General features: G+C 36.9%; 1 protein-coding gene across 2 annotated transcripts in view; it reads right to left on the minus strand.

The window, feature by feature from the left end:
- Nucleotides 1–9,257: 9,257 nt before the first annotated feature.
- The window catches only part of TAFA2 (TAFA chemokine like family member 2), a 96,311-nt gene continuing 81,136 nt past the window's right edge, over nt 9,258–24,432 (minus strand). For both annotated transcript variants that reach the window (XM_026667672.2, XM_087967953.1), the window contains exons 3-5: nt 23,203–23,355; nt 22,485–22,609; nt 9,258–9,404 (exon numbers count right to left, since the gene is read on the minus strand). In XM_026667672.2, the coding sequence (XP_026523457.1) occupies nt 9,393–9,404; nt 22,485–22,609; nt 23,203–23,355 (290 nt within the window). In that variant the 3' untranslated portion in view covers nt 9,258–9,392. The remainder of the gene's footprint in view (nt 9,405–22,484; nt 22,610–23,202; nt 23,356–24,432) is intronic.

The raw sequence follows: 24,432 nt of genomic DNA on the forward strand, positions 1-24,432 counted from the left end.
ATATAAACAGCTATAGTAATTATCACAGTGATTTCTCTAGGCAGATAAAATGGCCTACACGTGACAGTCATCCGTTCCACATCTGGGGAGCATTACATATAAACTACTCTGCTGTTAACACACCAGTCACTGTGTATATATACAGAGTCTACCTCCCTTGCTCTTACCAGTCACATTTCTATCAGAGCAATAAATGACTCAACTTGTCAACTCCACTGCCACATCAAGTATAGCTGGGTGTAGCCAGGTCTCTGTTTCAATCATCACACAGCTTTTGCAGAGAAGCCTGCTTGCTGCCATCTGCAGCTCTAATTCATCAATTTTGTGGATGAGACATCTGGCGATGCTCAAAAAGACACTTGGCAGCGCTAGTCTATGGGGCTGCTTTCGGAGCTGAGCCAACAGACCAGCTCTACAGCTGCGCTTTTGTTTCCACTCCTTTCGCTTTCCTCGACACCGACCCAACCCAACAACAATCCATGGAGATCCTGGAAGCTTCACTATGCAGTTCGGCATGTTGTGGGACTGCTGAAAATCACTGGTAATCCCGGATTGACTTGCGAGCCTGATGTTTAACAGCTCTAGGCGTGTGTAGGCAAATTTTGCTCCTTGCTCTACACTGTGCACACACATCGATACACACATCATTCCAAACACCATACACTAATACCAGGAGCTGGAGGCCACTGCGTGTGAGTGCACCGCCATCTTGGTGGCAGAAAGGCAGGATCAGGAATGGGGGGAAGAAAGCAGCCTAACTGCCTGTTTGGTGGAAGAAAGGCAGAATCAGGCAGGATTGTTAAGAATTTTCAACAGACTATAGTTAAGCATGTACCTTGGACTTCTAAAAGCAGTTTGAGTAAAGTTGTAACAATTATAAAAATATTTTTTTATAAAAATAAAATTTTTATAATAAAATGTTTATCATAAAAGATGGAGGATGGAACTAATACTAATAGAGAAAAAGTAATAGAGGGAGTTGAAGTTGCTGAAACCTTGGGCAAGAGTGACCAGTGTCTTAAACTTTAAAAAAGCTGATTTTAACAAACTCAGAGAGACCCTAAGAAAATTTCCATGGATAAAAATCTTAAAGGGGAAAACAATTCAAAAAGCATGGGAAGCTCTGAAAAATATGATCATAAAAGCCCAGTTCAACACAATACCACTGAAAAAGAAAAATAACTCCAAGAAGAACTCTGCATGGTTGAACACAGTGGTGGGATTCAGCCAGTTCACATCAGTTCGGGAGAGCCAGGTGTTAACTTTCTGAGCAGTTTGGTGAACTGTTTGTTGGAAGAAATCATGAGGGCAGAGAACCAGTTGTTAAATTATTTGAATCCCACCATTGGTTGCACAAAGATCTCTCTGATAAACTGAAGGGCAAAAAGGATAAGTATAAAAAATGGAAAGAGGGCCATATAGCTACGGCAGAATACCAGAAGATAGCCTGAATCTGCAAAGATGAAGTCAGGAAAGCAAAGGCTCAGAATGAACAAAGACCTGCAACAAAAGTCAGAGATGATAAGTTTCTTGCAACATATAAATAACAAGAAAAAAGTCAAGGAAACAGACAGTCCACTAAAGACAGAAGATGGCAAGGAACTAACAGGCAGTAGCGAGAAAGCAGAATTCTTTAATTCATTCTTTGCACCAGTCTTCACACAAAAACAAACTATAGCCCAACCTACCAAAAACATAACCGTAAAAGACAGTCTAGAAATAAAAATTAAAATAAGCAAAAAAATGGTAAGAGAACACCTGTCTGATCTTGATGAATATAATCACCAGGGCCTGATGGATTACGTCTCAGTTCTGAAGGAGCTGGCAGATGTTATCTCAGAACCATTGTACCATATCTTTTAAAAATCCTGGAGCACCAGGCAACTACCAGAGGATTGGGAAAGGGTTGATGTGGTTCCCATCTTCAAAAAGGGGGCAAAAAAAAACAAACAGATCCAGGAAGCTACAGATCAATCAGCCTAATATTTTTCCCCCAGAGTCCGGAAGCTTCCTGGTGCCCTGATCTCGCAGGACTTCAGACACCCATTCTCTGCAATATTGGATGGGTGTCTGAAGTTGCATGAGATCATGGTCCCCAGAAGTTTCCGCTCTTTGTCTGGGTGAAAAGTAAGTGCCCAGATGCAGACCAGAAGCTTCATTTGCATATCCAATGGGGCTCTTGCCTCAAAGCACCTCATCAGTGCTCAAACACTTTTTGTCCAGATGGAGACTGGAAGCTTCTGGGAGCCATGATCTTGCGTGACTTCAGGCACCCATATGCTTTTGCAGAGAATGGATACCTGAAATCCCACAAGATCAGGGCACCCAAAAGCTTCCAGTCTCCAGAGAAAAAGTGTTTCCACACCAATGAGAGGCTTGAAGCAATGCGATTTCCCTGTCTCAGTCTTGGCACAGAAAAGTATTTGCCTAACTCTATTCTGATTGATCCTGAGGCAAGAAACTAATAGAAATGGAACACAACCTGGTGGGAATTTCCAAAAGTTGAAGATATCAAAAGGGCAATTGAAAATAATTTCAAAGAGCATAAAAATAGGGGTCAGCAAAAGAAGCTAATGAGGTTACAGAAAATCTTACTGAAGATGTAGATATATGCAAGTAATAAAAAGAAGGCCATACTACAAATGAAAGCACAGATGTCAAAAATGCAAAAACTGAGAATGAACTGAAATCTTGGCAAAAGATTTAAGAATAACAAAAATGATTCTTTATAGCTGATCAGTGTTTGACAGTAAAGTGGGAACAGGAAAAAGAAAAAGCAGAGTTACTTAACTCATGGTTAAATTTAATATTCTTTAACAAAAAAAGTATGTACTTCACAATTAAACTATGACAAACAAGATGAAGTCACAGGATCGACGCTTGAGATTGAAAGAAGCATGGTCAGGAATTATTTCTTTACTTTGAAGGAATTTGAATTTCAGGGTCAGATAAAGGGAATTGTTAAGTAGTGTATGAGATGGACTGGCTTATATATCATCCTAGAGCATACCCAGAAAATGATGAAGTACTAAATAATTAGAGAAAATGAAATATTGGAATTGTTTTTAAAAAGAGAAAGCAAAGGTGAATGTTTGGGATATTTTAAACTGGATTCATTTACTGAGCATGAGATTAGAGCCAAGGGTCAAATTGGCCCTTCCAACTATATGATGGTATGCAATAAAATTCAAAAATGTACCATCATTCTTCGACTCAGTTGGAAATGACTCATGGACTTGCTCCAAAGACATATTAGCCCAGAAAAATTCTAACATCACAATTAATGTGAAGTTAATTGACACCTTATCAATTGCTATTTAACTGCTGATACTGCACATTCATAAACATGACATCTATAGGGATTGTAAATTTATGCTGAAATGGATGCAATGTATTTGAGTTTGTTCGTTGTTATTGTCATTATTACTATTTTTGTTGTGGGAAACTTCTAAAAAATTTCTATTGCTAGCATCCCTGTTGCTCCCTCTTTTTTTCCTGTACATTTTACACTTTTATTCTGAGTAATAGTCAGAAAAGGCCATCTTTGCCATACTCTGGAACATAACTCCTAATATAAGAGCAGGAAATATTACCCACTATTGTTAATGACATCTATTCAATTACACATTAAGATAAAATGAACGGTCTGAATGTAGCAAATCAATTTCATAAAAATTCAATTCTATTTTAGCTAATATCCCTTCAAGGTTTTTCCAGGAAGGGTTTTATTTTTGGATTGTGTCCTAGCTTTTCAAAAGAGCAGCTGGAAGGTACATGTCTATTACAATTTCCTCATTTTCTTAATAGAAAAAGAGAATTTGACAGCAGTACTGAGCTGAACTTAAAAATCCTTGGAGAACACTAACATTCCAAAAGTGCTCTAATCAGTTCCAATCAACTTTAAATTAATTATTAATATATCTGAAAATTTACATTTGCCTTTTGTTCAGCAGCACAGATTGAAAAAGATGTAACTCTTAAAACATGTATATGAATTAACTTTGATGTACTTCACAATATATTGCTTTTTAAAAATAGTGTATTTTCTTTGACATGCTTTATATTATAAATACAAATAATTAGACACTTTCATTTTCTGTGTACTCAATGTGCAGTGATGGTATAATTACTCTGCTGTTTCAAGACTTTTTAATTTAAATTTGTGAATAGCTGTCATGACTCAAGTAGACTGCATATGAACTCACTAGTTAACACAAAATTAAATCTAAAATAATTTTACACCTTAGCTAAAGTTTGACAAATATAAATTCAGCCTGCATTGCATCATTTACAGTACAAGTAACTCAGAAAGACTGAAAGAGAAATGTATTGTTTAACCATTGTAGTACTGTGTCTACTTCTAAAGTGAGAATAAATTGGAGATATGGTAATTAACTTATGTGTCTGAAGTGGATCAATGACAATTTTCTACAAAGAATGGAAATGCATATAGGAATTTTAAACATAGCATGTTAGAATTGGGAGTGATTATCTTCCCAAAATATATAATTTTCTCTACAAGATTATAATTCACAGTGAGAATCTTGTTACAAAGTAAATTTCCATATGGAAAGTAGTAATAAGATAATGTGACAAAGAATAAGAAGAGAGAGAAAACAGATCACTATTCAATCCTAATATTCCTATACTTCTATTCTATTAAATATTCTATTAACAAATATTTGCTTTATTCCAATTGAAGACAATTCGGTTTGATCTTATTTGCTATCATATTTTATGCAGTTATCCTAGACTTTGAGAATTCTGTGTCTGAAACCAATTTTCTTAATCACTACAGGATCTGTGTCACATTATAATTTTCCTGTGGTAGAAAACTAAAAGTTCTTTTTCCAAATGATATTTCATTAGATTCTATTTCTCAGGAACAAAATAGGGTATAACAAAACACAAGAATCAAGAATAAATCAAGGCAGCAGGTGTATTAGATAAGGAGATATAAGGAATCAATCAATTGCATGACAGAAGATGATATTAGTTGTTTTTTCATCTTATTTGCATAATTGATTAATATGACTAGATGACCAACAGAAAATAGATTGCTAATTTCTTACCACTATCAACCTAGCTCTTACCAATGAGTTGATTACTCAGTCAATGAAAAACCAGCAATTCACTGTGAGAAAAAAGCACCATGGAACAGGGTGAGAGGGATGATGCCTGAACAGCCATCGCTGAATAGAAAATGCTTTTTCTGAGACTGTTACTATGAGAACATGCACAAGAACATGTTTTTGTTAAACAAAAAAAAAATATGTATGTGCATTGCAAGCAATCCACATTGTCTTATTTTAGAATGAATTCTCACAATCAGAAAAATATATTGATTATTTCTCACACTCTGCAAATTAGACATTTTTCTGAAAATGCACAGGTTCCACAAATGTAGAACCATTTGTAAGAATTTTGGGAAAGGAATATATTTTCCAAAAATCAACAACAATATGTGAGACTGTGTAAGCAACAGAAATTATAGGAAATTATAAGAAAACTTTCAAATGCAGGACATATTATTCAACATAAATATGTCCAGGACAGAAGATGGGAGACAGGAAGGGAATCCACCCAGTAACCCTCAGCTCTATTCAGTTGCCCAGATTCCACCCGCACAAGGGGTTATGGGGTTATTAAAAGGGGATGATGATGTCCAGAACAGAAGATATAAACTTAAAAGGCAAGAAATAACTATCCCAAATTACATTTTGCCCAAAAATAAAGTCTGTCTGTCTGTCTGTCTGTCTGTCTGTCTGTCTGTCTCTCTCTCTCTCTCTCTCTCTCTCTCTCTCACACACACACACACACACACACACACACACACAGAGAGAGAGAGAGAGAGAGAGAGAGCCCCAGAACACATTTGCTTTTTTGTCATCTAAAACACTCGTGCAAAAAGTTAACAAGCTTTATTAATTACTTCAAGACATGTAAATGAGTATTCCTGCACTTTTAAATTTATTTCTAATTTGACCTTTCATGCAGAAAAAAAGTATTCCGTTAGGAAAATATCTTGGCCACTATACAGTATATCTCTGTAAAATCATATCACATAGCTTTCTGAAGTAAAAGATGTCAGTGATGCTTATTGCTATATATTCCAGGAATTTTCTGACTAGTTTGTTAATGTTCTAGGAGAAATTTAATATATAAGCAGTTTTGGTGGTTTATGACAAACTGGAGTGAATTCAGTTGTACAATTCATTAGACTATATATCAAATGTTTCTGCTACTGTTTAATAAAACTAATATTAAAGACTGAATCAATTTCAGAATAGAAATTCAAAGTGTAGAACCTAGGTTGTAGTCATAGCAAGTTAATTCAAAAATTAATATAACAATCCTATAAGCCAGGGTTCTGGGAAGCAGAACTACAATATTAAAATATCACCTGACTTCACCAGTACTTCCTGTTTTTAATCTAATTACCAAGTCTCTTGTTTTATTTCATATGTTGTTTCTTCATGAAAAACTGGTGTATGTTTTCTCTAATCTATCTCACTCATTTTTAGAAACTTATGGAACTTCTTAAAATTTGTGGCATCTTGAGACGTCCGGTTTGAGCTTCTTCGGTGACAGACCGAAACCTCGTCTCTGCGAGGCTTCGATCCGTGCTCGCCGCTGGAGCGCCCCGAGCCAGCTGGTTCCGGGGCTAAGCCACCCCGTAGAGGTGGTGAAGAGGGGGGAGACTGCCTGCAGGGTTGAGGAGAGCCGCATCTCTCCTCCCCAGCTGGCCATTACTCCCTTTCCTGAAGGCGGTTGTAGCAGTGGTCAGAAATGGCCACCACAAAGAAGAACTCGACTGGAAAAGAATGTGCAGGAGAAAGATAAGAAGAGAAAGTTTTGGTTGACCAGGTCAAACAGCAAAAGTAACAAATAAGGTACCCTGGAATTTAAACTTAACAACATTGTTCCCAAAGAAGATTTTGAAGCTGCGAAGGAGAGACAGAAGGGAAAGGATTAGGTTTTTTTTCTTCCCTTCCTTATACTGACAGCTAAGAGACTTAAGCAAGAAACTGAAAAAAAAATCCACTTTGACATTAATAGGCATCTAAGCTGAAAATAAAAGTCAAAGGGATAAATAAAGATTTTTGGACATTTAAAAGTTTTTAAAAGCTGGAAAGGAGAAAAAAAAGAATAGAAGGGCAGGATCTGGAAAAATGGAGGAGACTGCCTGGAATTAAGGAATGGAACTGTAATTAAAAGGAACTTACAGTGAAATTTTAACTTCCCTCTCCGTGAGCAGGTGAGTTGGCAGGGTGCTGTCCAAAGCGGTGCCTGGGACTCAAAGGCCCTCTTTCTCCAGCCTTGGGATGGGTGCCCTTCCTACCCTGCCCTGTGCCATGCTTCAGGGAAGCCTGGCTGGGCACCGCGTATTGGGTCTGGTAGCAGATAGGGAAATGTTGCACCTTCCTTTGCTTCCTGCAGGGACTGCTGGTGGAGCATCCCTCATGTGCACCCGCTGCTGCAGTCAGGTGTGCGAGGAGAACTTACTCCACACACAGGCCAAGAGCAAGACCTGCAAGAAGAAGATGACCAACGGTGACCTGCTTTCCAACTGCAAGTCAAAACAGACAGTGGGACAGAATAAGCGCGTCCAGCAGTCCAGATCACATTCCTGCCCACAGCCTCTGCTTGCTACTTGGACAGCCAGCCCAATCCTGGAATTTGTTCTCTAATTATCCTAATGTTGGAGTGGAAATTAATATACAGCATATGCAATGGTTCAAAGACTAAAAGTATCACCTCCATCCATTCAAGAGTCAATGAGAAAAACAAAATTCTCTTTTTAATCAGGACCTGCTGAGAGTTATTCTAGTGATGAGGCAGCGGACAGGTTAGGATCATAATCTTAAATAGGACAAAAGGACCCTAGGAGAAATAATTGCCAGGAAATAGGAGGTGAGGTTAGTATGGAATAAATCACTCTAGTTTCTCAAAATAAACTATAGATCTGTACTAAACCTGTAAAACACAAGTACATTCACCAAAGCCAGAACATACCCTCACAATATAAAGTTATCAAAAGAATCAATGCACACCACAACTCTCAATACCTTGCAGATGCATATCTATATACTACCTGTAAATTTAGAATGCATCTTGATACATATTTTTACCATGTTAAATATAACATCCTATAAATTGTTTAAACATTGATATATATTCAGGGGTGGACTGCTGTGGTTCAGGAGAGCCCCTAGCTAAGATTCTGTGCAATTTGGAGAATCCCCAAATGCCACTCCTGGCTGGCCCCACCCACCTAGACCACCCCTCCCAGGAGTCCTCACACAGCCCGTTTTGGATGCAGGTAAGTGCAGGGCATGCATGGAGGCTTGGGCATGGCAAAAAACAGGCCTCCCGGAAGTTTGGGAAGGCCGGAAATGAGAGCCTCCAGAGAGCCTGCAGAGCCCGGGGAGGGCAAAAATGCCTCCCCGCCATGGTGCAGGAGGCCGACTAGACCATGCCCACCATGTCCACGCCCACCCAACAGTCGGGCAGAGAACCTGTTGCTAAAATTTTTGAAGCTCACCTCTGTATATATGTTATATGTTGTATATGTTGAAGAGTACATCTTCCTATAAGAAAGTTCCATTAAGGGCTTACAGCAATTATACTAAATTGTAAATAAACGTATTAATAGCACAATATAGACAGCAATATTTTCTAAGGGCACAATCTATAACATCTGTTTGATAGCAGATACATTGAGTGGGTAATGGGAGCTGCACAATGTTATATTTAAAGTGACACCACAGGTAACCTCAGAATGCTTTTCCTTATCAGAAATGAAACATTTTCTATGATTTACATTTTTTAATTAAACAGTACTTCGCTTGTTGCAACAGAGGGTGTTACTGAGGCAACACCTCAATTATAAAATTGTCTCTCAAAGGTGAAATTGTGGCATTTAAATGGGAAATGAAAACCATTTTATCTCCCTGTTACATTTTATAATGTAACATAATTAAAGGTTTTTAACTCAAATTTTAGTTAATTTATGACATTTCATTTGTTTTGTTCTGCTATTTAAACTGCTTTTGGTCTCCTCATTAGTGGTGTAAAGCAGTTTAACAAACACTTTCATGGAAGTATAGATAAAATATGTTTAAGGAACAATCTGGTAGCTTAAATTTTACTACAACTACCTGAATTTATACATACCTGCTGTCCTTTGATAACAAACCAAGGCTGGAACATCTTTCAGTAGTTTTGACTCTCTCCTCATCAACACACCTTCTGACCCTTCCTGAGAATCCGACCAAGACTAGGATTCATTACAACTATTGCTCCAAACGTGGAGACAGAACATTTTGTGTGTGTGGAATATCAAAAAATGTCATCAGGCACTGCAGAAATCTCCTTGTTCTTGTATGGTTTTACACATTAGCCTAAGAAACAAACACATGTCAAGTACTAGGATGAGTTGTGTAAAACAGAACTGGGATTAATGGCAGAATATTTGTGGAGAAGAAAAAATACATTGTATCTTTTTAAGTGTTTTAAACAAATACCATGTTTTCCTACTAAAACCAAATGACAAAAATATTATTCTTCAAAATCAATATATTGATATAATTATATTGCAGATAAACAAAGTGTTTAAAGTCAAATATATCATTCATTTAACTGATGTAGTGATACCCAAGAGATAATGGGTATACAGAAGAGGAAATTAATGTTTTTTTAATAAAAGGACCCAATTAACACATAATGTTTGGAATATCATGGAGAGAAAAATCCAAGATATATATGAGCCATAATCACAGTATAACATAGAACATTGGTGGAAGATAAAACTAAAGGAATTCAGCTACTAAAAACTTTCTATTGGAAATTAAAAACAACAAATGGCTAATTTTTTAAAAAAAAAAGAGTTTTGAGTAGGTCATTATAAAATTCAGTCAGGTATCCAATTCAGTAATTCATATCTTGCCAAATTTAATATGAAGAAGAATAAATATTTTCCAAATAATTTCCGACTCTACACTCTTTCTGTGTTGTCTTGCAGGGAAGCTTCATGCCTGTTCTTTATTAATATTGATCTAAGTGGTAGAGCCCACTGTAACTACATAGCCAAAAAGGCATTAAGAGTTGTTAACCTAATCCTACGTAGCTTTTTCTCTGGTAATATCACACTACTAACTAGAGCATACAAAACATTTGCTAGACCAATACTTGAATACAGCTCATCAGTCTGGAACCCACATTATGTATCTGATATTAATACAGTTGAGAAAGTCCAGAAATATTTCACAAGAAGAGTTCTCCACTCCTCTACCAGTTGCAGAATATCTTATGCCACCAGACTTGAAATTCTAGACCTAGAAAACCTAAAACTACGACGCCTTCGGTCCGATCTAAGTATAGTACATAAAATTATACATTGCAATGTCCTACCTATCAATTAATACTTCAGCTTCAACCATAACAATACAAAGCACACAATAGATACAAACTCAAGGTAAACCGTATCAAACTTGATTGCAGGAAATACGACTTCAGCAACAGGGTGGTCAATGTCTGGAATACTCTACCTGACTCTGTAGTTTCTTCCCGAAACCCCAAAAACTTTAACCTTAGACTGTCTACTATTGACCTCACCCCTTTCTTAAGAGGTCTGTAGGGGGCGTGCATAAGCACACCAGCGTGCCTACCATCCCTGTCCTATTGTTTCTTTTATTTTTCTTATATATACCCATTTCATGTATTCATAACTATGTATATACTTATACCTATTATCTTGTAAGCAATTGACAAATCAAAATAAATAATAAATAAATAAATAAATAAATAAATAAATAATATCTGTTTTTACCAAGCAATCCCTGATCTACCAAGAAATAAGAATATTTGCATCATGGCCTGAATAACATAGTGCAAGATGCAGTGTTGAATCACTGTCCTTTTTTAGGCCAATTAATCACAAGGAGGATGGAGAAAAATGAATCCTGCCAAATATCTTGTGTGCATAATTCCAATTAATTCAGGAAGACACTTGATTCATGCTCCAAACATGATCCTCCATCATTACTTTCATTACTTTCAGTCATTACTTTCTTTTGCTACCCCGGGGTGGTATAATTGTTGTGCTTAAGTAATACAAGATATCCATGCATAATCTACAAGCAAAATAATAGACTCAAGCTGTATTGAACAGCTGAACTTACACAAGCTCCATCTGACCAAATTTTTATCATCCAACGGTACAGATGGAGATCCATTTCACTCTTTAGAGCTACTATCCCCTGGTTCCATGTTTAACTGTTGTGCCTATCAAAATATTCATTTTTGTTTATGGGGGGGGAATAAAGAGAATAACTTTTTACACTCCTCTTATTTTACAACAGTATTTTTCTTATTTCTTAGCTCCTTACAAGACAGAATTTGTTCCTTTCTTTGTTTAAGTCTTTTTTACAATACAGATAGTCCTCGAAGTATGACCACAATTGAGCCCAAAATGTATGTTGCTAGGTAAAACATTGTTAAGTGAGTTTTGCACCATTTGACAACCTTTCCTGCCATGGTTGTTAAGAGAATCACTGCAACTGTTAAGTTAGTAACATGATTGTTAAGTGAATCTGGCTTTCCTATTGACTTTGCTTTGTCGGAAAGTCACAAAAAGTGATCATATCACCCCAGGACATTGCAACCATCATAAATATAAACCAGTTGCCAAGCATCTGAATTTTGATCATGTGATCATGGGGATACTGCAACGGTCATGTGAAAAATGGTGATAGGTCACTTTTTTTCAGTGCCATTTTAACTTTGAACAGTCATTAAATGAACTGTTGTAAGTCAAAGACTACCAGTAATGCAATGAAGTGGCCCATTATAAAATCCCAACTCTTATCCTGAAATTCAAATCACTGCCTTTACCACAAGAGTAAGAGAAGGAACTAAAGGAGACATCTGAGATGCTGCCTCTGTCTGCTACTTCCAACATTTGGTATTGAAATATTATTGTCTCTTTCAAGACAATTACTAGCATATGCTCCTTCTTTACCAGAGGGCTTTTCTGGGATGACACTGAGTTGCCATACCTGTACTCCATTGCATTTGCTGCTGTTTGCTTTTCAAAAATATTCCTCTTTGGAATAAAAATGGGGTGGCTGATATCAGCTACTGAGGGTGAGGAACCTATAACTATGAGAATTACATATCGTTATAGTTGTAGTTTTTCATCACTTCATATAGAAATATTGGAGTTGTGATGGTTGCTCCAAAATACTATTCAAATACAGAAGGGTACACAATTAAAAACTAAACAGATTGGATAAGACTGAACAGGGTCAGTTTTAGCTCTAACAGGGACCACATGTTATGCTACACATGATTGTGTTGTGTGAAGTACAGATGAATTCACACCCAATACCTACTAAGTAAAATGTTAAGAGTTTGCAGCAAAGTTCAAATCCAGAAAACACACAGATGACTGACTCAGCAGGATTCATTAACTTCCTTTTGTATAAAATAAGTAAATGTACAATACCAGTACATTTACTTATTTTATATAAGTAAAGGTTATATAAGTAAAGGTTTCAAGCAAACGCAAATAGAAGCAGATACATTACAGGTCCAGTTCAGAGCAGAACTCTAGTTTCAGCAAGCAAGCAAATTAGTTTCTCTTTCACTTTAGAGCTGAGCGCAGAACAGACATAAACCATGGCCAGATTCTCTCTTTTAAATTTCAGGCCCCAATTCAGCTCTCATTGGCTGACCTTATTACTAAGCTCTATTGCAGTTTATGAATACACTCTGAAAAAAGACTGCAGTGAAATCAAACAGCAAAGTAAATTATATGATTTATTTGCACACAATGGTTCACAGAACTGAAAACTCAATTTAAAATGAAATGCCTGAAGAATGAGAGCCAAAATTGAGCAAGGAGAATAACAGGTAGGGAAGTAAAATTAGATCTACAAGTAAGTTCCAGAGAGATACAACACAGACAGTTGTTTCTTCATTACACACATCTGCCATACTGAACCTTTAAATTTATCATCAATGGCCTGAGCCACCTGACCATTATTTTTATGGTAGTTGGTCTCTTTTCTTTAATGCCCCATTTAATTCCCAACAATAGCCTCCCCTCCATCACAGAGACAGTTCATCTACTCTTTGGACAAGGATTTCAGAACTTCGGTTCCAAACTTCTGTTAAGTTTTTTATGGCAAGAAAGACCGGAAACAGATCAGCTTATCTGAAGAACAATAAGAACTTCTATTATGTTCTGTAGAAAAGCTAAAAAGCTAAATACTTTGAAAACATTCCAATAACTGCTATGTATGAAATGCAATTCTATATATAATGAAATCAAGATTCATATTTGGTTGCTTTCTCTCATCTATACAGTGTAATGAAACGATTGTCTTTTATCTGGATGTAAATGGTAACTGGCCATTCCAGAGCTATGGAAGACTGCGACCCAAACTACATCCTCCTACATCAAGACAATGTCCACAAAAGCATGTGTACATTTAAATTTTGGGGGACAATCCTGGACTTCGATTTCATTGTACTGTAGAGGGAAAATGATCTGTTGTGTATAAGGCTTTATTCATGGCTGCAATAAAAATTCTAATCTAATACAATTTTATCTACTAAATAAAACACTTAATCTTGTGTTAAGTCAAACTGGTAAATATAAATCCTTTGAACTATATGTGTAAGTTGCACTACAAGCCCACCTAACACCCTGTAACACATATTTCATATAAACTGGTGGACTTACATTATGATCACATACTTACACACACACACATAATTTTCCATACTATTCTACTGAAATAAGAACTCAGAAAACATATTTTGGTTTTAAAATTATTATTTTTTTCTGTTCACATATGATATGTTTTATATGTTCTCAAGCTATTCAGTTTATAATGGATGATTGGTAAATATTTATTGTTTTCTACCTCTAAAGAGTAAACTTCAAAGTTACATTTCTCCTCTAGGGTTTCTTAAGCTGATCAAACAAGCTGAAATAGTAATCATATTGATGGCAAAATAAATCATAATGAATATGAATTTATTATTTAACAACTAATTATGGGGAAAGGGAATTTTTTGATTTAAAAAACTTCTCAGAAATTTAAAACTTTATGCAAAATGTTCTTCAAGTCATGCCTGCTTGGGGAGAAAGGACACAATTATCTTGATAATACATTTATATTAAGAATTGAAGGGAAATTTAAAATACATAAGTTGTGCACATAAGTCTTAATATAGATTTTTTTATATATGAATAAATATATTGGCATAAGCAAAAGACCTGAGAAAAAATTGTAATATTTTATTTTATGCCTTTAAAAGAGCAATTACTCCTGGAGACTGCCCATACTATTCCCTGACATTTTCATGGCATGATTTTAGAAGTGATTTGCTCTTATCTTCTTCTTCCTACAGCTGAAAAAGAGCAACTGGTCTAAGGTCATCCAGCTGGTATTGTGTCTATTGACAGACTAAAAATCAGGGTCTCATGATTTCTAGCCTTACCACTCCACTAAACTAGTTCTCTAATATTATATAATATACAGATGAAACTTGAAAAATTAGAATATCATGCAAAAGTTCATTTATTTCAGTAATGCAACTTAAAAGGTGAAACTAATATATGAGATAGACTCATTACATGCAAAGCAAGATAGTTAAAGCCGTGATTTATTATAATTGAGATGATTATGGCTCATGATGATTATGGCTTATGAAAACCCCAAATCCACAATCTCAGAAAATTAGAATATTGTGAAAAGGTTCAATATTCTAGGCTCAAAGTGTCCCACTCTAATCAGCTAATTAAGTCATAACACCTGCAAAGGGTTCCTGAGCCTTTAAATGATCTCACAGTCTGGTTCAGTAGGAATCACAATCATGGGAAAGACTGCTGACCTGACAGTTGTGCAGAAAACCATCACTAACACCCTCCACAAGGAGGGAAAGCCTCAAAAGGTAATTGCAAAAGATGCTGGATGTTCCCAAAGTGCTGTATCAAAGCACATTAATAGAAAGTTATGTGGAAGGGAAAAGTGTGGAAGAAAAAGGTGCACAAGCAGCAGGGATGACCACAGCCTGGAGAGGATTGTCAGGAAAAGGCCATTCAAAAGTGTTGGGGACTTTCACAAGGGGTGGACTGAGGCTGGAGTCAGTGCATCAAGAGCCACCACACACAGACATGGGCTTCAAATGTCGTATTCCTCTTGTCAAGCCACTCCTGAACAACAAACAACATCAGAAGTGTCTTACCTGGGCTAAAGAAAAAAAGAACTGGTCTGTTGCTCAGTGGTCCAAAGTCCTCTTTTCTGATGAGAGCAACTTTTGCATCTCATTTGGAAACTAAGGGTCCTTGGGAACCAAGGACCCAGAGTCTGGAGAAAGAATGGAGAGGCACACACTGCAAGATGCTTGAAGTCCAGTGTGAAGTTTCCACAGTCTCTGTTGATTTGGGGAGCCATGTCATCTGCTGGTATTGGTCCACTGTGCTTCATTAAGTCCAGGGTCAACTCAGCTGTCTACCAGGAGATTTTGGAGCACTTCATGCTTCCTTCCACAGACAAGCTTTATGGGGATGCTGACTTCATTTTCCAGCATTTTCCTCTGCCAACAGCACCAAAACCTGGTTCAATGACCGTGGGATTACTGTGCTTGATTGGCCAGCACACTTGCCTGACCTGAACCCCATAGAGAATCTATGGTGCATTGCCAAGAGAAGGATGAGACATGAGACCAAACAATGCAGAAGAGCTGAAGGCTGCTATTGAAGCATCCTGGTTTATTGAAGCATCCAGTGCCACAGGCTGATAGCTTCCATGCCACACCGCATTGAGACAGTAATTGCTGCAAAAGGGGCCCAAACCAAGTACTGAGTACATATGCATGCCTATACTTTTCAAAGGTCCGATATTGTTCTATGTACAATCCTTGTTTTATTGATTGCATGTAATATTCTAATTTTCTGAGATTGTGGATTTGGGGTTTTCATGAGCTGTAAGCCATAATCATCTCAATTATGACAAATCACAGCTTGAACTATCTTGCTTTGCATGTAATGAGTCTATCTCATATATTAGTTTCACCTTTTAAGTTGCATTACTAAAATAAATGAACTTTTGCATGATATTCTAATTTTTTGAGTTTCACCTGTAGATATACAGTATATCCTGAATTGTTTACTGTAATGTTAATGTAGAAGACAGATAACTAGAAAACTGGTAATTTAAGTCTATAGAATGCCAAGAAATCAGGTTCTCTTGAAGATTATACAGTTTTTTATTCTGGAAAACTCAAGAGCTAGGTATTTAATAAGTCTCTATCAGTTCTAAATTAGTTGCATATACTGTTAGTCCTTTGTTTCTGCTGTAGAATATTATTCTCAAACGACTGTCACAGATTCTGTCTGCACTCTACTTTCTCTTTCAGATGCATCACATAGCATCTGCTCTGGTTTCTGATTCCCATTGCGCTCAGTATTAAAAAAAAAAAAAGCTGTTTAATCTTATCTGCAGAAACTTGCATTTTTTGACATCATTCTACAATGTAAATCATTTTATAATCTTCCCATTGCTTTTTCTACAGATTGCCCCACAAACTCAGCAATTGCTCTTTCAGATTAAACCAGCTGAGAGTAGCATCTGGAATGATATTTCCTTACTTTTCCCCCACATGTTGATGATTCTCTTGTCTAACAGAGACTTTATTTCAACTTTCTTCAATTTTGGTTTATTCCAGATGTGCTGGCACTGCAACATTCAGAATTTCTAGTCTGGGGAAAGTTGTAATCAATCAATAATGTTGGTACACATACATATACTAATTTTCTAAGATAAATGAAACATAACAAATCATAATATGTGCTATATTTCTATTTCTGAGAAGAAGAAAAAGAAAGCAGGGCTCAAAAAGGATGAAAAACTATAATCATATTTCTAGTATTTTTATTAGCACCGATAACAGTATCTGTCCTGCTTTGCAGTTACCTAAATTGCATATGAATGTGTGGTAATACTAAGGAGGGACATATACAATGGTGGTATGCTACCGGTTCGGCTGTAGTAAAAAAAAAACACTACCGGTACAGCCAAACCAGTTCCTCCGATGATCAGCTGAAAGGATAAAAGAAGCAACAAGCGCATGGGTGGGTAGGAGGGTCACTCCTAGCTTTTCATTTCTTCATCCTCTCAGCTGATTGGTGTGTTAGGGGCACGTGCACACACATTAGGGGCACGCATGCACATGCAATCACCCACTGAACTGGTAACAACCAACGTAGGAACCCACTACTGGACATATATCGATGTATAAAGAGACACCTTTGACATTAGTATCAACCTTACTTTCAAAATAAATAAGATTCCTAGATACATCATTCATTTCTCTCTTAAGTAAAAGAGCTTATTAAACAGGAGTAGTCTTAATAGAGCAAAAGTGTATAGTGAATGCTATAGTCATGAACACCAGATGATTACATTATTGTACCAATTATAAGTCATTATAATGGCTGGGTGGGGAGTGTATTTATTCAGAGCCATTTGAGGCATCATTAAAGCCTTCAAGCTTCATTTCAGACACCAAGCATACATTGCAGAGCAACATGATTTCACTGCATACTTTCAACTACAAACCAGGTATCTGGTGTCACATTATCATAACAGTATCAAAAACTTTTGGAATGCATGAGCAGAAGGTGAATAGATGCCATGTTCTTTAGTACAAAAACAGCTTCAGTATTTTCTCTATTTCTCCAGCCTCTGCGCAAATTACAATGACTTTTGAAAACATGTTGTGCTGTGAAATCTGATGGTGACCATGTGGTTTTTCAAATATTTCTTATCCCTGCCACATATAGTAGACACAGAAGGAAGAATTATAATTACAAAAGAAAGTACTTTTACTCTTTGCTTTTTGAGATATTTTTCCCCAAGCAAGAAGACCATTGTTCAAAGAACCATACCTCCTTTGCACAGAAACATTTCTAGATGCAATAATTTACATTCTGAAATATAAAGCCAGACATTTCTGAGTGTTCATCTTTAAATTTAAAGAAGCTGCTGCAAAGCAGGTCATAAAATACTGGGCTGAGCATACAATTCATCTAAGTAACTTTCTGTGAATTAAGAATCAGTTTTCTTCCTGAAACCAATTTCAAATGAACTCTCTCATAAGCAATGATAACATAAAGTATGACTATACTGGAAAATGAAACAACATATATTTATTTTCTCATGGGATTTTACATACTAATGTCATTTCCATTTTGATATATATTAATTAAAATTTCCTAATGAGTGGACTTGCCATGTAGCAACAATTCATAGAATCTACTTTCTATCTTCCCTTGTTCTAAGTGTTCTGATCCAGTCTTAGCAAGTAATGATAAGCCACTTACTCACGAATACAAACAAACCCTTTTCAAACAGGGTAGGAACAGTCTTTCATTCATGTGGATAAACAAAAATCAAACGTAATTAGTTCCAACAGACGGGGCCAAGAAATCTGAATTGCTTGCTAAAAGTGAACAGTTGTCTGTGATTACTGGCCACTCCCAAACCCCTACTTCCCAGCCAAGGAGGGGCTGGCTAGCATTCACTTCTGCTTTTCCTTGAAAGATAGCTTATTGTTTTCCTTTGCTCTCCTATCTTTTCCTCTCTGTGCATATGTACGTCTGGGATGGGCCCAATCTGTTCCTCCCTCTCACTCATCTCAGGCCCCAAGGATAGCTATCTCTCCATCTGGGGGAGGACAGAACGCCCTGGCTCTGCCTCTGCCTCTGATTCTGCTTCCTCATCAGAGCCTTCCAAAGGCTCCAAAGTTGACCTAGGCTCTCCCTCCACCTCCTTGTCTGACTCTGCAGCGAGCTTTGCTGGCAGCCGATGGGTCACAACACTGAGTTATTTGGCAAAAAGCAATCTAAGAGTTAGTTCCATTAATTTTAATATGACTTACTCTCTAGATATGTATATTGGACAAAGCAAATAACATTAAGAAAATACACACACACACACACACACACACACACACACACACACATATATATATATATATAGTTTTCTAAAGTTTTCGCTGGTACTTACATGTATGGCCTTCAGCTTTGTTCGGGTATTTTCCCACGTCATAGTAGTGGTGCTTTTAAAGTTGTAGCAACGTTTCAGCAGAATCTCATCTGCCATCATCAGGCTTCTGTATTGTGTCCATCTGTGAGTCAGACTTTTACAGTGGTTTCAGATTTAAATTTGGGGCAGCCTGTTGCTGTGCCAGAATGGTTTTTTCTTCATCCTGATTGGTTGGGAGTCTTGGTCTGTGTTTATTGGTCTCGGGGTTTGCTGTGTTCTGCTTGATTGGTGTCTCTAATATCTTCTGTCTGTTTTTGGCTCTTTTGTATCTTGATTGGCTGGCAGCATTGTGTTACTTTATTGGAGGCCTTTAGTGCAGCTTGGCTTCGGGTAAATGGACGGCTATCATTAGTTAGGAAGCTGGGTTTCATCTGGGTGCCTGGTTGGGATGTGTTTGAGCTGGAGGTATCAGGGGATCTGTTTGTGCCCAGGTGTTTGCCTGGCTTGTGGTGTGGAGATTTTTTTGTTTGTGAGTGCAGGCTTCCAAATGATTGACAGCCTGGTGGAATCATCTCTTCTATTCATGCTTTCTGGTCTTTTTCAATCTCTATGGCTTCTCTGATGATTCTGTGGCTAGGGTTTTCTATAGTGGCTAGGGTTTTGGTGCCATTGAAGTTGATGCTATGACCTGTGGCTTCCATGTGTTGGACTAGTGAGGAAGTGTGTTCCAGCTTTTTGACTGCATTTTTGTGTTCATCCAGGCGGGTGCTTATTCTTCTATTGGTCTGTCCAATGTATGTGGCCGGGCATGGTGCACAGGGGACTTCGTATATGCCTTGGTTTTCCAGGTCAATTTTGTCTTTGGGGTTTCTGAGGATGGCTGCTATTTTTCTGTCTGTTTTGAAGGCAAAGATACAAGATACAAACAAATAGAAGGAGCTCCCATGGGATCACCACTGTCACCTGTCATTGCAAACCTGTTCATGGAAGAATTCGAATCCAGAGCCCTGGCCAATGCCATCCTCAAACCCAAACTATGGTTAAGATACATCGATGACACATTCGTGATTTGGCCCCATGGACAAGAAAACCTAAACAATTTCCTAACACACCTAAACAGCGCACACCCCAAAATCAAGTTCACCATGGAAACAGAAACAAACAAACAACTACCATTCCTAGATGTACTAATCTACAAAAACAGATGGCACACTAGGACACACCATATACCAGAAGAAAACACACACCAACCGCTACCTCAACGCCCAATCCCACCACCACCCAGCACAGATAAACTCCGTGGCTAAAACACTAATTACTAGAACCAAACGCCTGGCAGACAAGACACACATTAAGACTGAACTATGCACCCTGACTAAAATATTGACAGCCAACGGCTTCCACAAAAGCAAAATCACCAACTTGATCCACAAAAACACACTGAGACATAATAGAGACCCAGAAGATGAACAGACCTATGGAACAGCTGTCCTGCCCTACATAAGAGGCACTACAGACAAAATTAGTAAGATACTATACAGACACCACATCAAGACTGCCTTCAAAACAGACAGAAAAATAGCAGCCATCCTCAGAAACCCCAAAGACAAAATTGACCTGGAAAACCAAGGCATATACGAAGTCCCCTGTGCATCATGCCCGGCCACATACATTGGACAGACCATAGAAGAATAAGCACCCGCCTGGATGAACACAAAAATGCAGTCAAAAAGCTGGAACACACTTCCTCACTAGTCCAACACATGGAAGCCACAGGTCATAGCATCAACTTCAATGGCACCAAAACCCTAGCCACTATAGAAAACCCTAGCCACAGAATCATCAGAGAAGCCATAGAGATTGAAAAAGACCAGAAAGCATGAATAGAAGAGATGATTCCACCAGGCTGTCAATCATTTGGAAGCCTGCACTCACAAACAAAAAAATCTCCACACCACAAGCCAGGCAAACACCTGGGCACAAACAGATCCCCCTGATACCTCCAGCTCAAACACATCCCAACCAGGCACCCAGATGAAACCCAACTTCCTAACTAATGATAGCCGTCCATTTACCCGGCCAAGCTGCACTAAAGGCCTCCAATAAAGTAACACAATGCTGCCAGCCAATCAAGATACAAAAAGAGCCAAAAAACAGACAGAAGATATTAGAGACACCAATCAAGCAGAACACAGCAAACCCCGAGACCAATAAACACAGACCAAGACTCCCAACCAATCAGGATGAAGAAAAACCATTCTGGCACAGCAATAGGCTGCCCCAAATTTAAATCTGAAACCACTGTAAAAGTCTGACTCACAGACGGACACAATACAGAAGCCTGATGATGGCAGATGAGATTCTGCTGAAACGTTGCTACAACTTTAAAAGCACCACTACTATGACGTGGGAAAATACCGAACAAAGCTGAAGGCCATACACACACACACACACACACACACACACACACACACACACACATATATATATATATATTTGTTTTAGTAGATTTTCACGGGTACAGGTATGTAGGTCTGGTGTGTTCTTTCCCGTGTAAGCTTACACGGGAAAAGACCTGAACACACCTAGACCTATACATATAGATATAGATATAGATATAGATATAGATATAGATATAGATATAGATATAGATATAGATATAGATATAGATATAGATATAGATATAGATATAGATATAGATATAGATAGATATAGATATAGATATAGATATAGATATAGATATAGATATAGATATAGATATAGATATAGATATATGTATGGTATTCAGCTTTGTTTGGGTATTTTCCCACGTCATTATAGTTGTGCTTTTAAAGTTGTAGCAAAGTTTCGGCAGAATCTCATCTGCCAACATCAAGCAAAAGTAACATTAATTAAGGAGTGATCAGAGATTTCCATGATAAAAGTGACAGTTCTTTCTTCTGTTTTCATTATGAAATAAATCTAAACAAAAGCTAAATCTTAGAAGACACATTTTATTTATTGAATAAATAACTTGAATGTTTGAATTGATTATAATCAGCAGTATAAATGTGCTTGATAAACAAACAATCCAATGTTATAGATACACAAAATATTTAGCTCAATATATGAATCTGACCACGAGTCCAGTTTGGCTCATCACTAAGAGTGAATATTAAATTTCAAGGCATGCAGATCAATTATAAATAATTATCATGACAACAGTTAAATCAAAATAGCTGTTAGATCTAGATACAATAATACTTAGAATAATCCACCAAAGTAACATATTCATAAATAACTTACATATTGCCTTTGATAGATATCCAAGGCCAAGCCAATTATTTTTTTTCTCTATTACACCTATTCCACATCTGTATCGAGTTCACAATTCTCTTTACAAAATCTGGCAACTATATTTCATGGGAAATTCCCACTTACCCTTGTTGTTTTCACTTTATTCCCAGATGAACAGCTCCACCCTTTTCGATCTGGGAGGACTTTGCATTCCTCCCCTTCAAGACATGGTTGCATGTGGCACCACCATTTTTGTTCTACAATTGAGGCTAAAGAAGAGGGAGAGAAAAGCCTATTGTTTTTAATTAAATCTTTTTTGCCTTATATCAGAGAAATATTATCAGGGTGAATATACAATATATATTGGTGATGAATATTAATACTGTACTGAGGTAATGTTAAATTTATATACTACATTGGACTAAAATAGTATTTGATCTCATCCAACATACTTTTTAAAAAAGTTTATAAGACATATGTGTACATTGTATGAACAAAATATTCCTGGCTGGAGTTTCTGTACCTTCTGATGTCTGCTATTTGCATCAGAACAAAACAAAAGGTAGTCTGATGTGCAAATAAACAAAATAAACTTAATACAATTCCTACTATAAAGGCTATATGGCCATTCATTTTTCATAAGGGCTTTATTTCATTTTCAGACTTCATAATTTATATCAAAATTTCTAGTTATCTTTCATTTTAAGTACTTTCACCATACTCCCAAGCCTTCTTCTTCTCTCTCTCTCTCTCACACACACACACACACACACACATTTCAACAATTGTTTTCATTTAAAAGAATCAATCTTAGAAGAGCTACAACTCAAAAAGAAAGAACAAAGCACCAAAGATATCGCACCATCAACACAGGAAGGAGCTGCTCGAGTGGTACCTGCTACCTGACCAGGAAAGCAGGAACACTTGACTGTCTGTGATCTTTCTTCTATTTTATTCTTATTACAACATCGGTGGAGTGCCACCACTTCACAAGTTCCAGTTTTAACATGATGAGCTGTAAAAAGAAGATGTTGAGAGAAGTAATGATTCAACATAATTAAGAAGGACATACAAATTGGAACTTACTTGCATTGCAAATTTCATTAGAAATACTAATGAATGGGTCTTTTAGTTTTCCCTAAACTGAAACATTTATAACTCTTTAGGTCTCAAAAAAGGAAAGGAAGGGTGTTCATTTGACATATCACACTGTGTGGCAAACAACAAATTACAGTTAACAACAAAAAACTATCAAGAAACCAAACCCTATCAATTTTCTGTTTAGCTATCTTATTGCTCATCTGAAATGTGTAAAATGTTACACAAGAATCCTTCCATTTTAGTGGCTGTAACAATACAGTAATTACCTAATTAATATATCTCTCTAAAACCTGTTGCTAAAAGCTCATTATTCTTCAAACTAGGATTAGCTCTGAGCATATCGGTCAAGCACTTCTGCATTCATCCAGTCCTCTTTACCATTACCAGTTTCCCTTCCCCACCCCTCTCTTTCAGATAAACAGTGAGTATTTTGTGGTCCATGGGTTTCCTCTATCATCTTTGTCATCTTATTTGGACTTCCTCTATGCATGGCAGTATCTCTTTAATTTTCTCAGAAATTTGATGGAAATTACTACTGGCCAGCCTGGTTCCAGGTTTTCTAATAATATATATAATTATCTCTGAAGGCGGAATAACTAATATGATGCTTATTGAATTATCATTAGTAAGTTACAACTTTACTCCATCAAAGACTCAAGAATATGGTGGCATATAAGACAAACAGACTGCCATAGATTAGAAACTTTCAATTTCTCAACAAATATTTATTACAAAATAAAAGTAACCTAGTTTTTCTTCTGATTATGTAGCTCTTTCCATTTACCAAAGAATATATAAATAAAATCCAGACTACTAGACTAACAAACAAATATAGAAAATTCTGAACATTAATTAATAATAATAATTATTATTGGTAACTTCCATCTGGTACTCTTATGTTGAAATGGAAGGTTTAAATGCAGAAACTGATGCATAACAGAATAATGTTAAGAATAATGTTAAGAATTAAGAATAATGGATATAAAGAGTG

Source organism: Notechis scutatus, chromosome 6 (genome assembly GCF_049901735.1).
Source record: "Notechis scutatus isolate UNSWTSFEM ecotype Mainland chromosome 6, rNotScu1.2, whole genome shotgun sequence".
NCBI lineage: Eukaryota > Metazoa > Chordata > Lepidosauria > Squamata > Elapidae > Notechis > Notechis scutatus.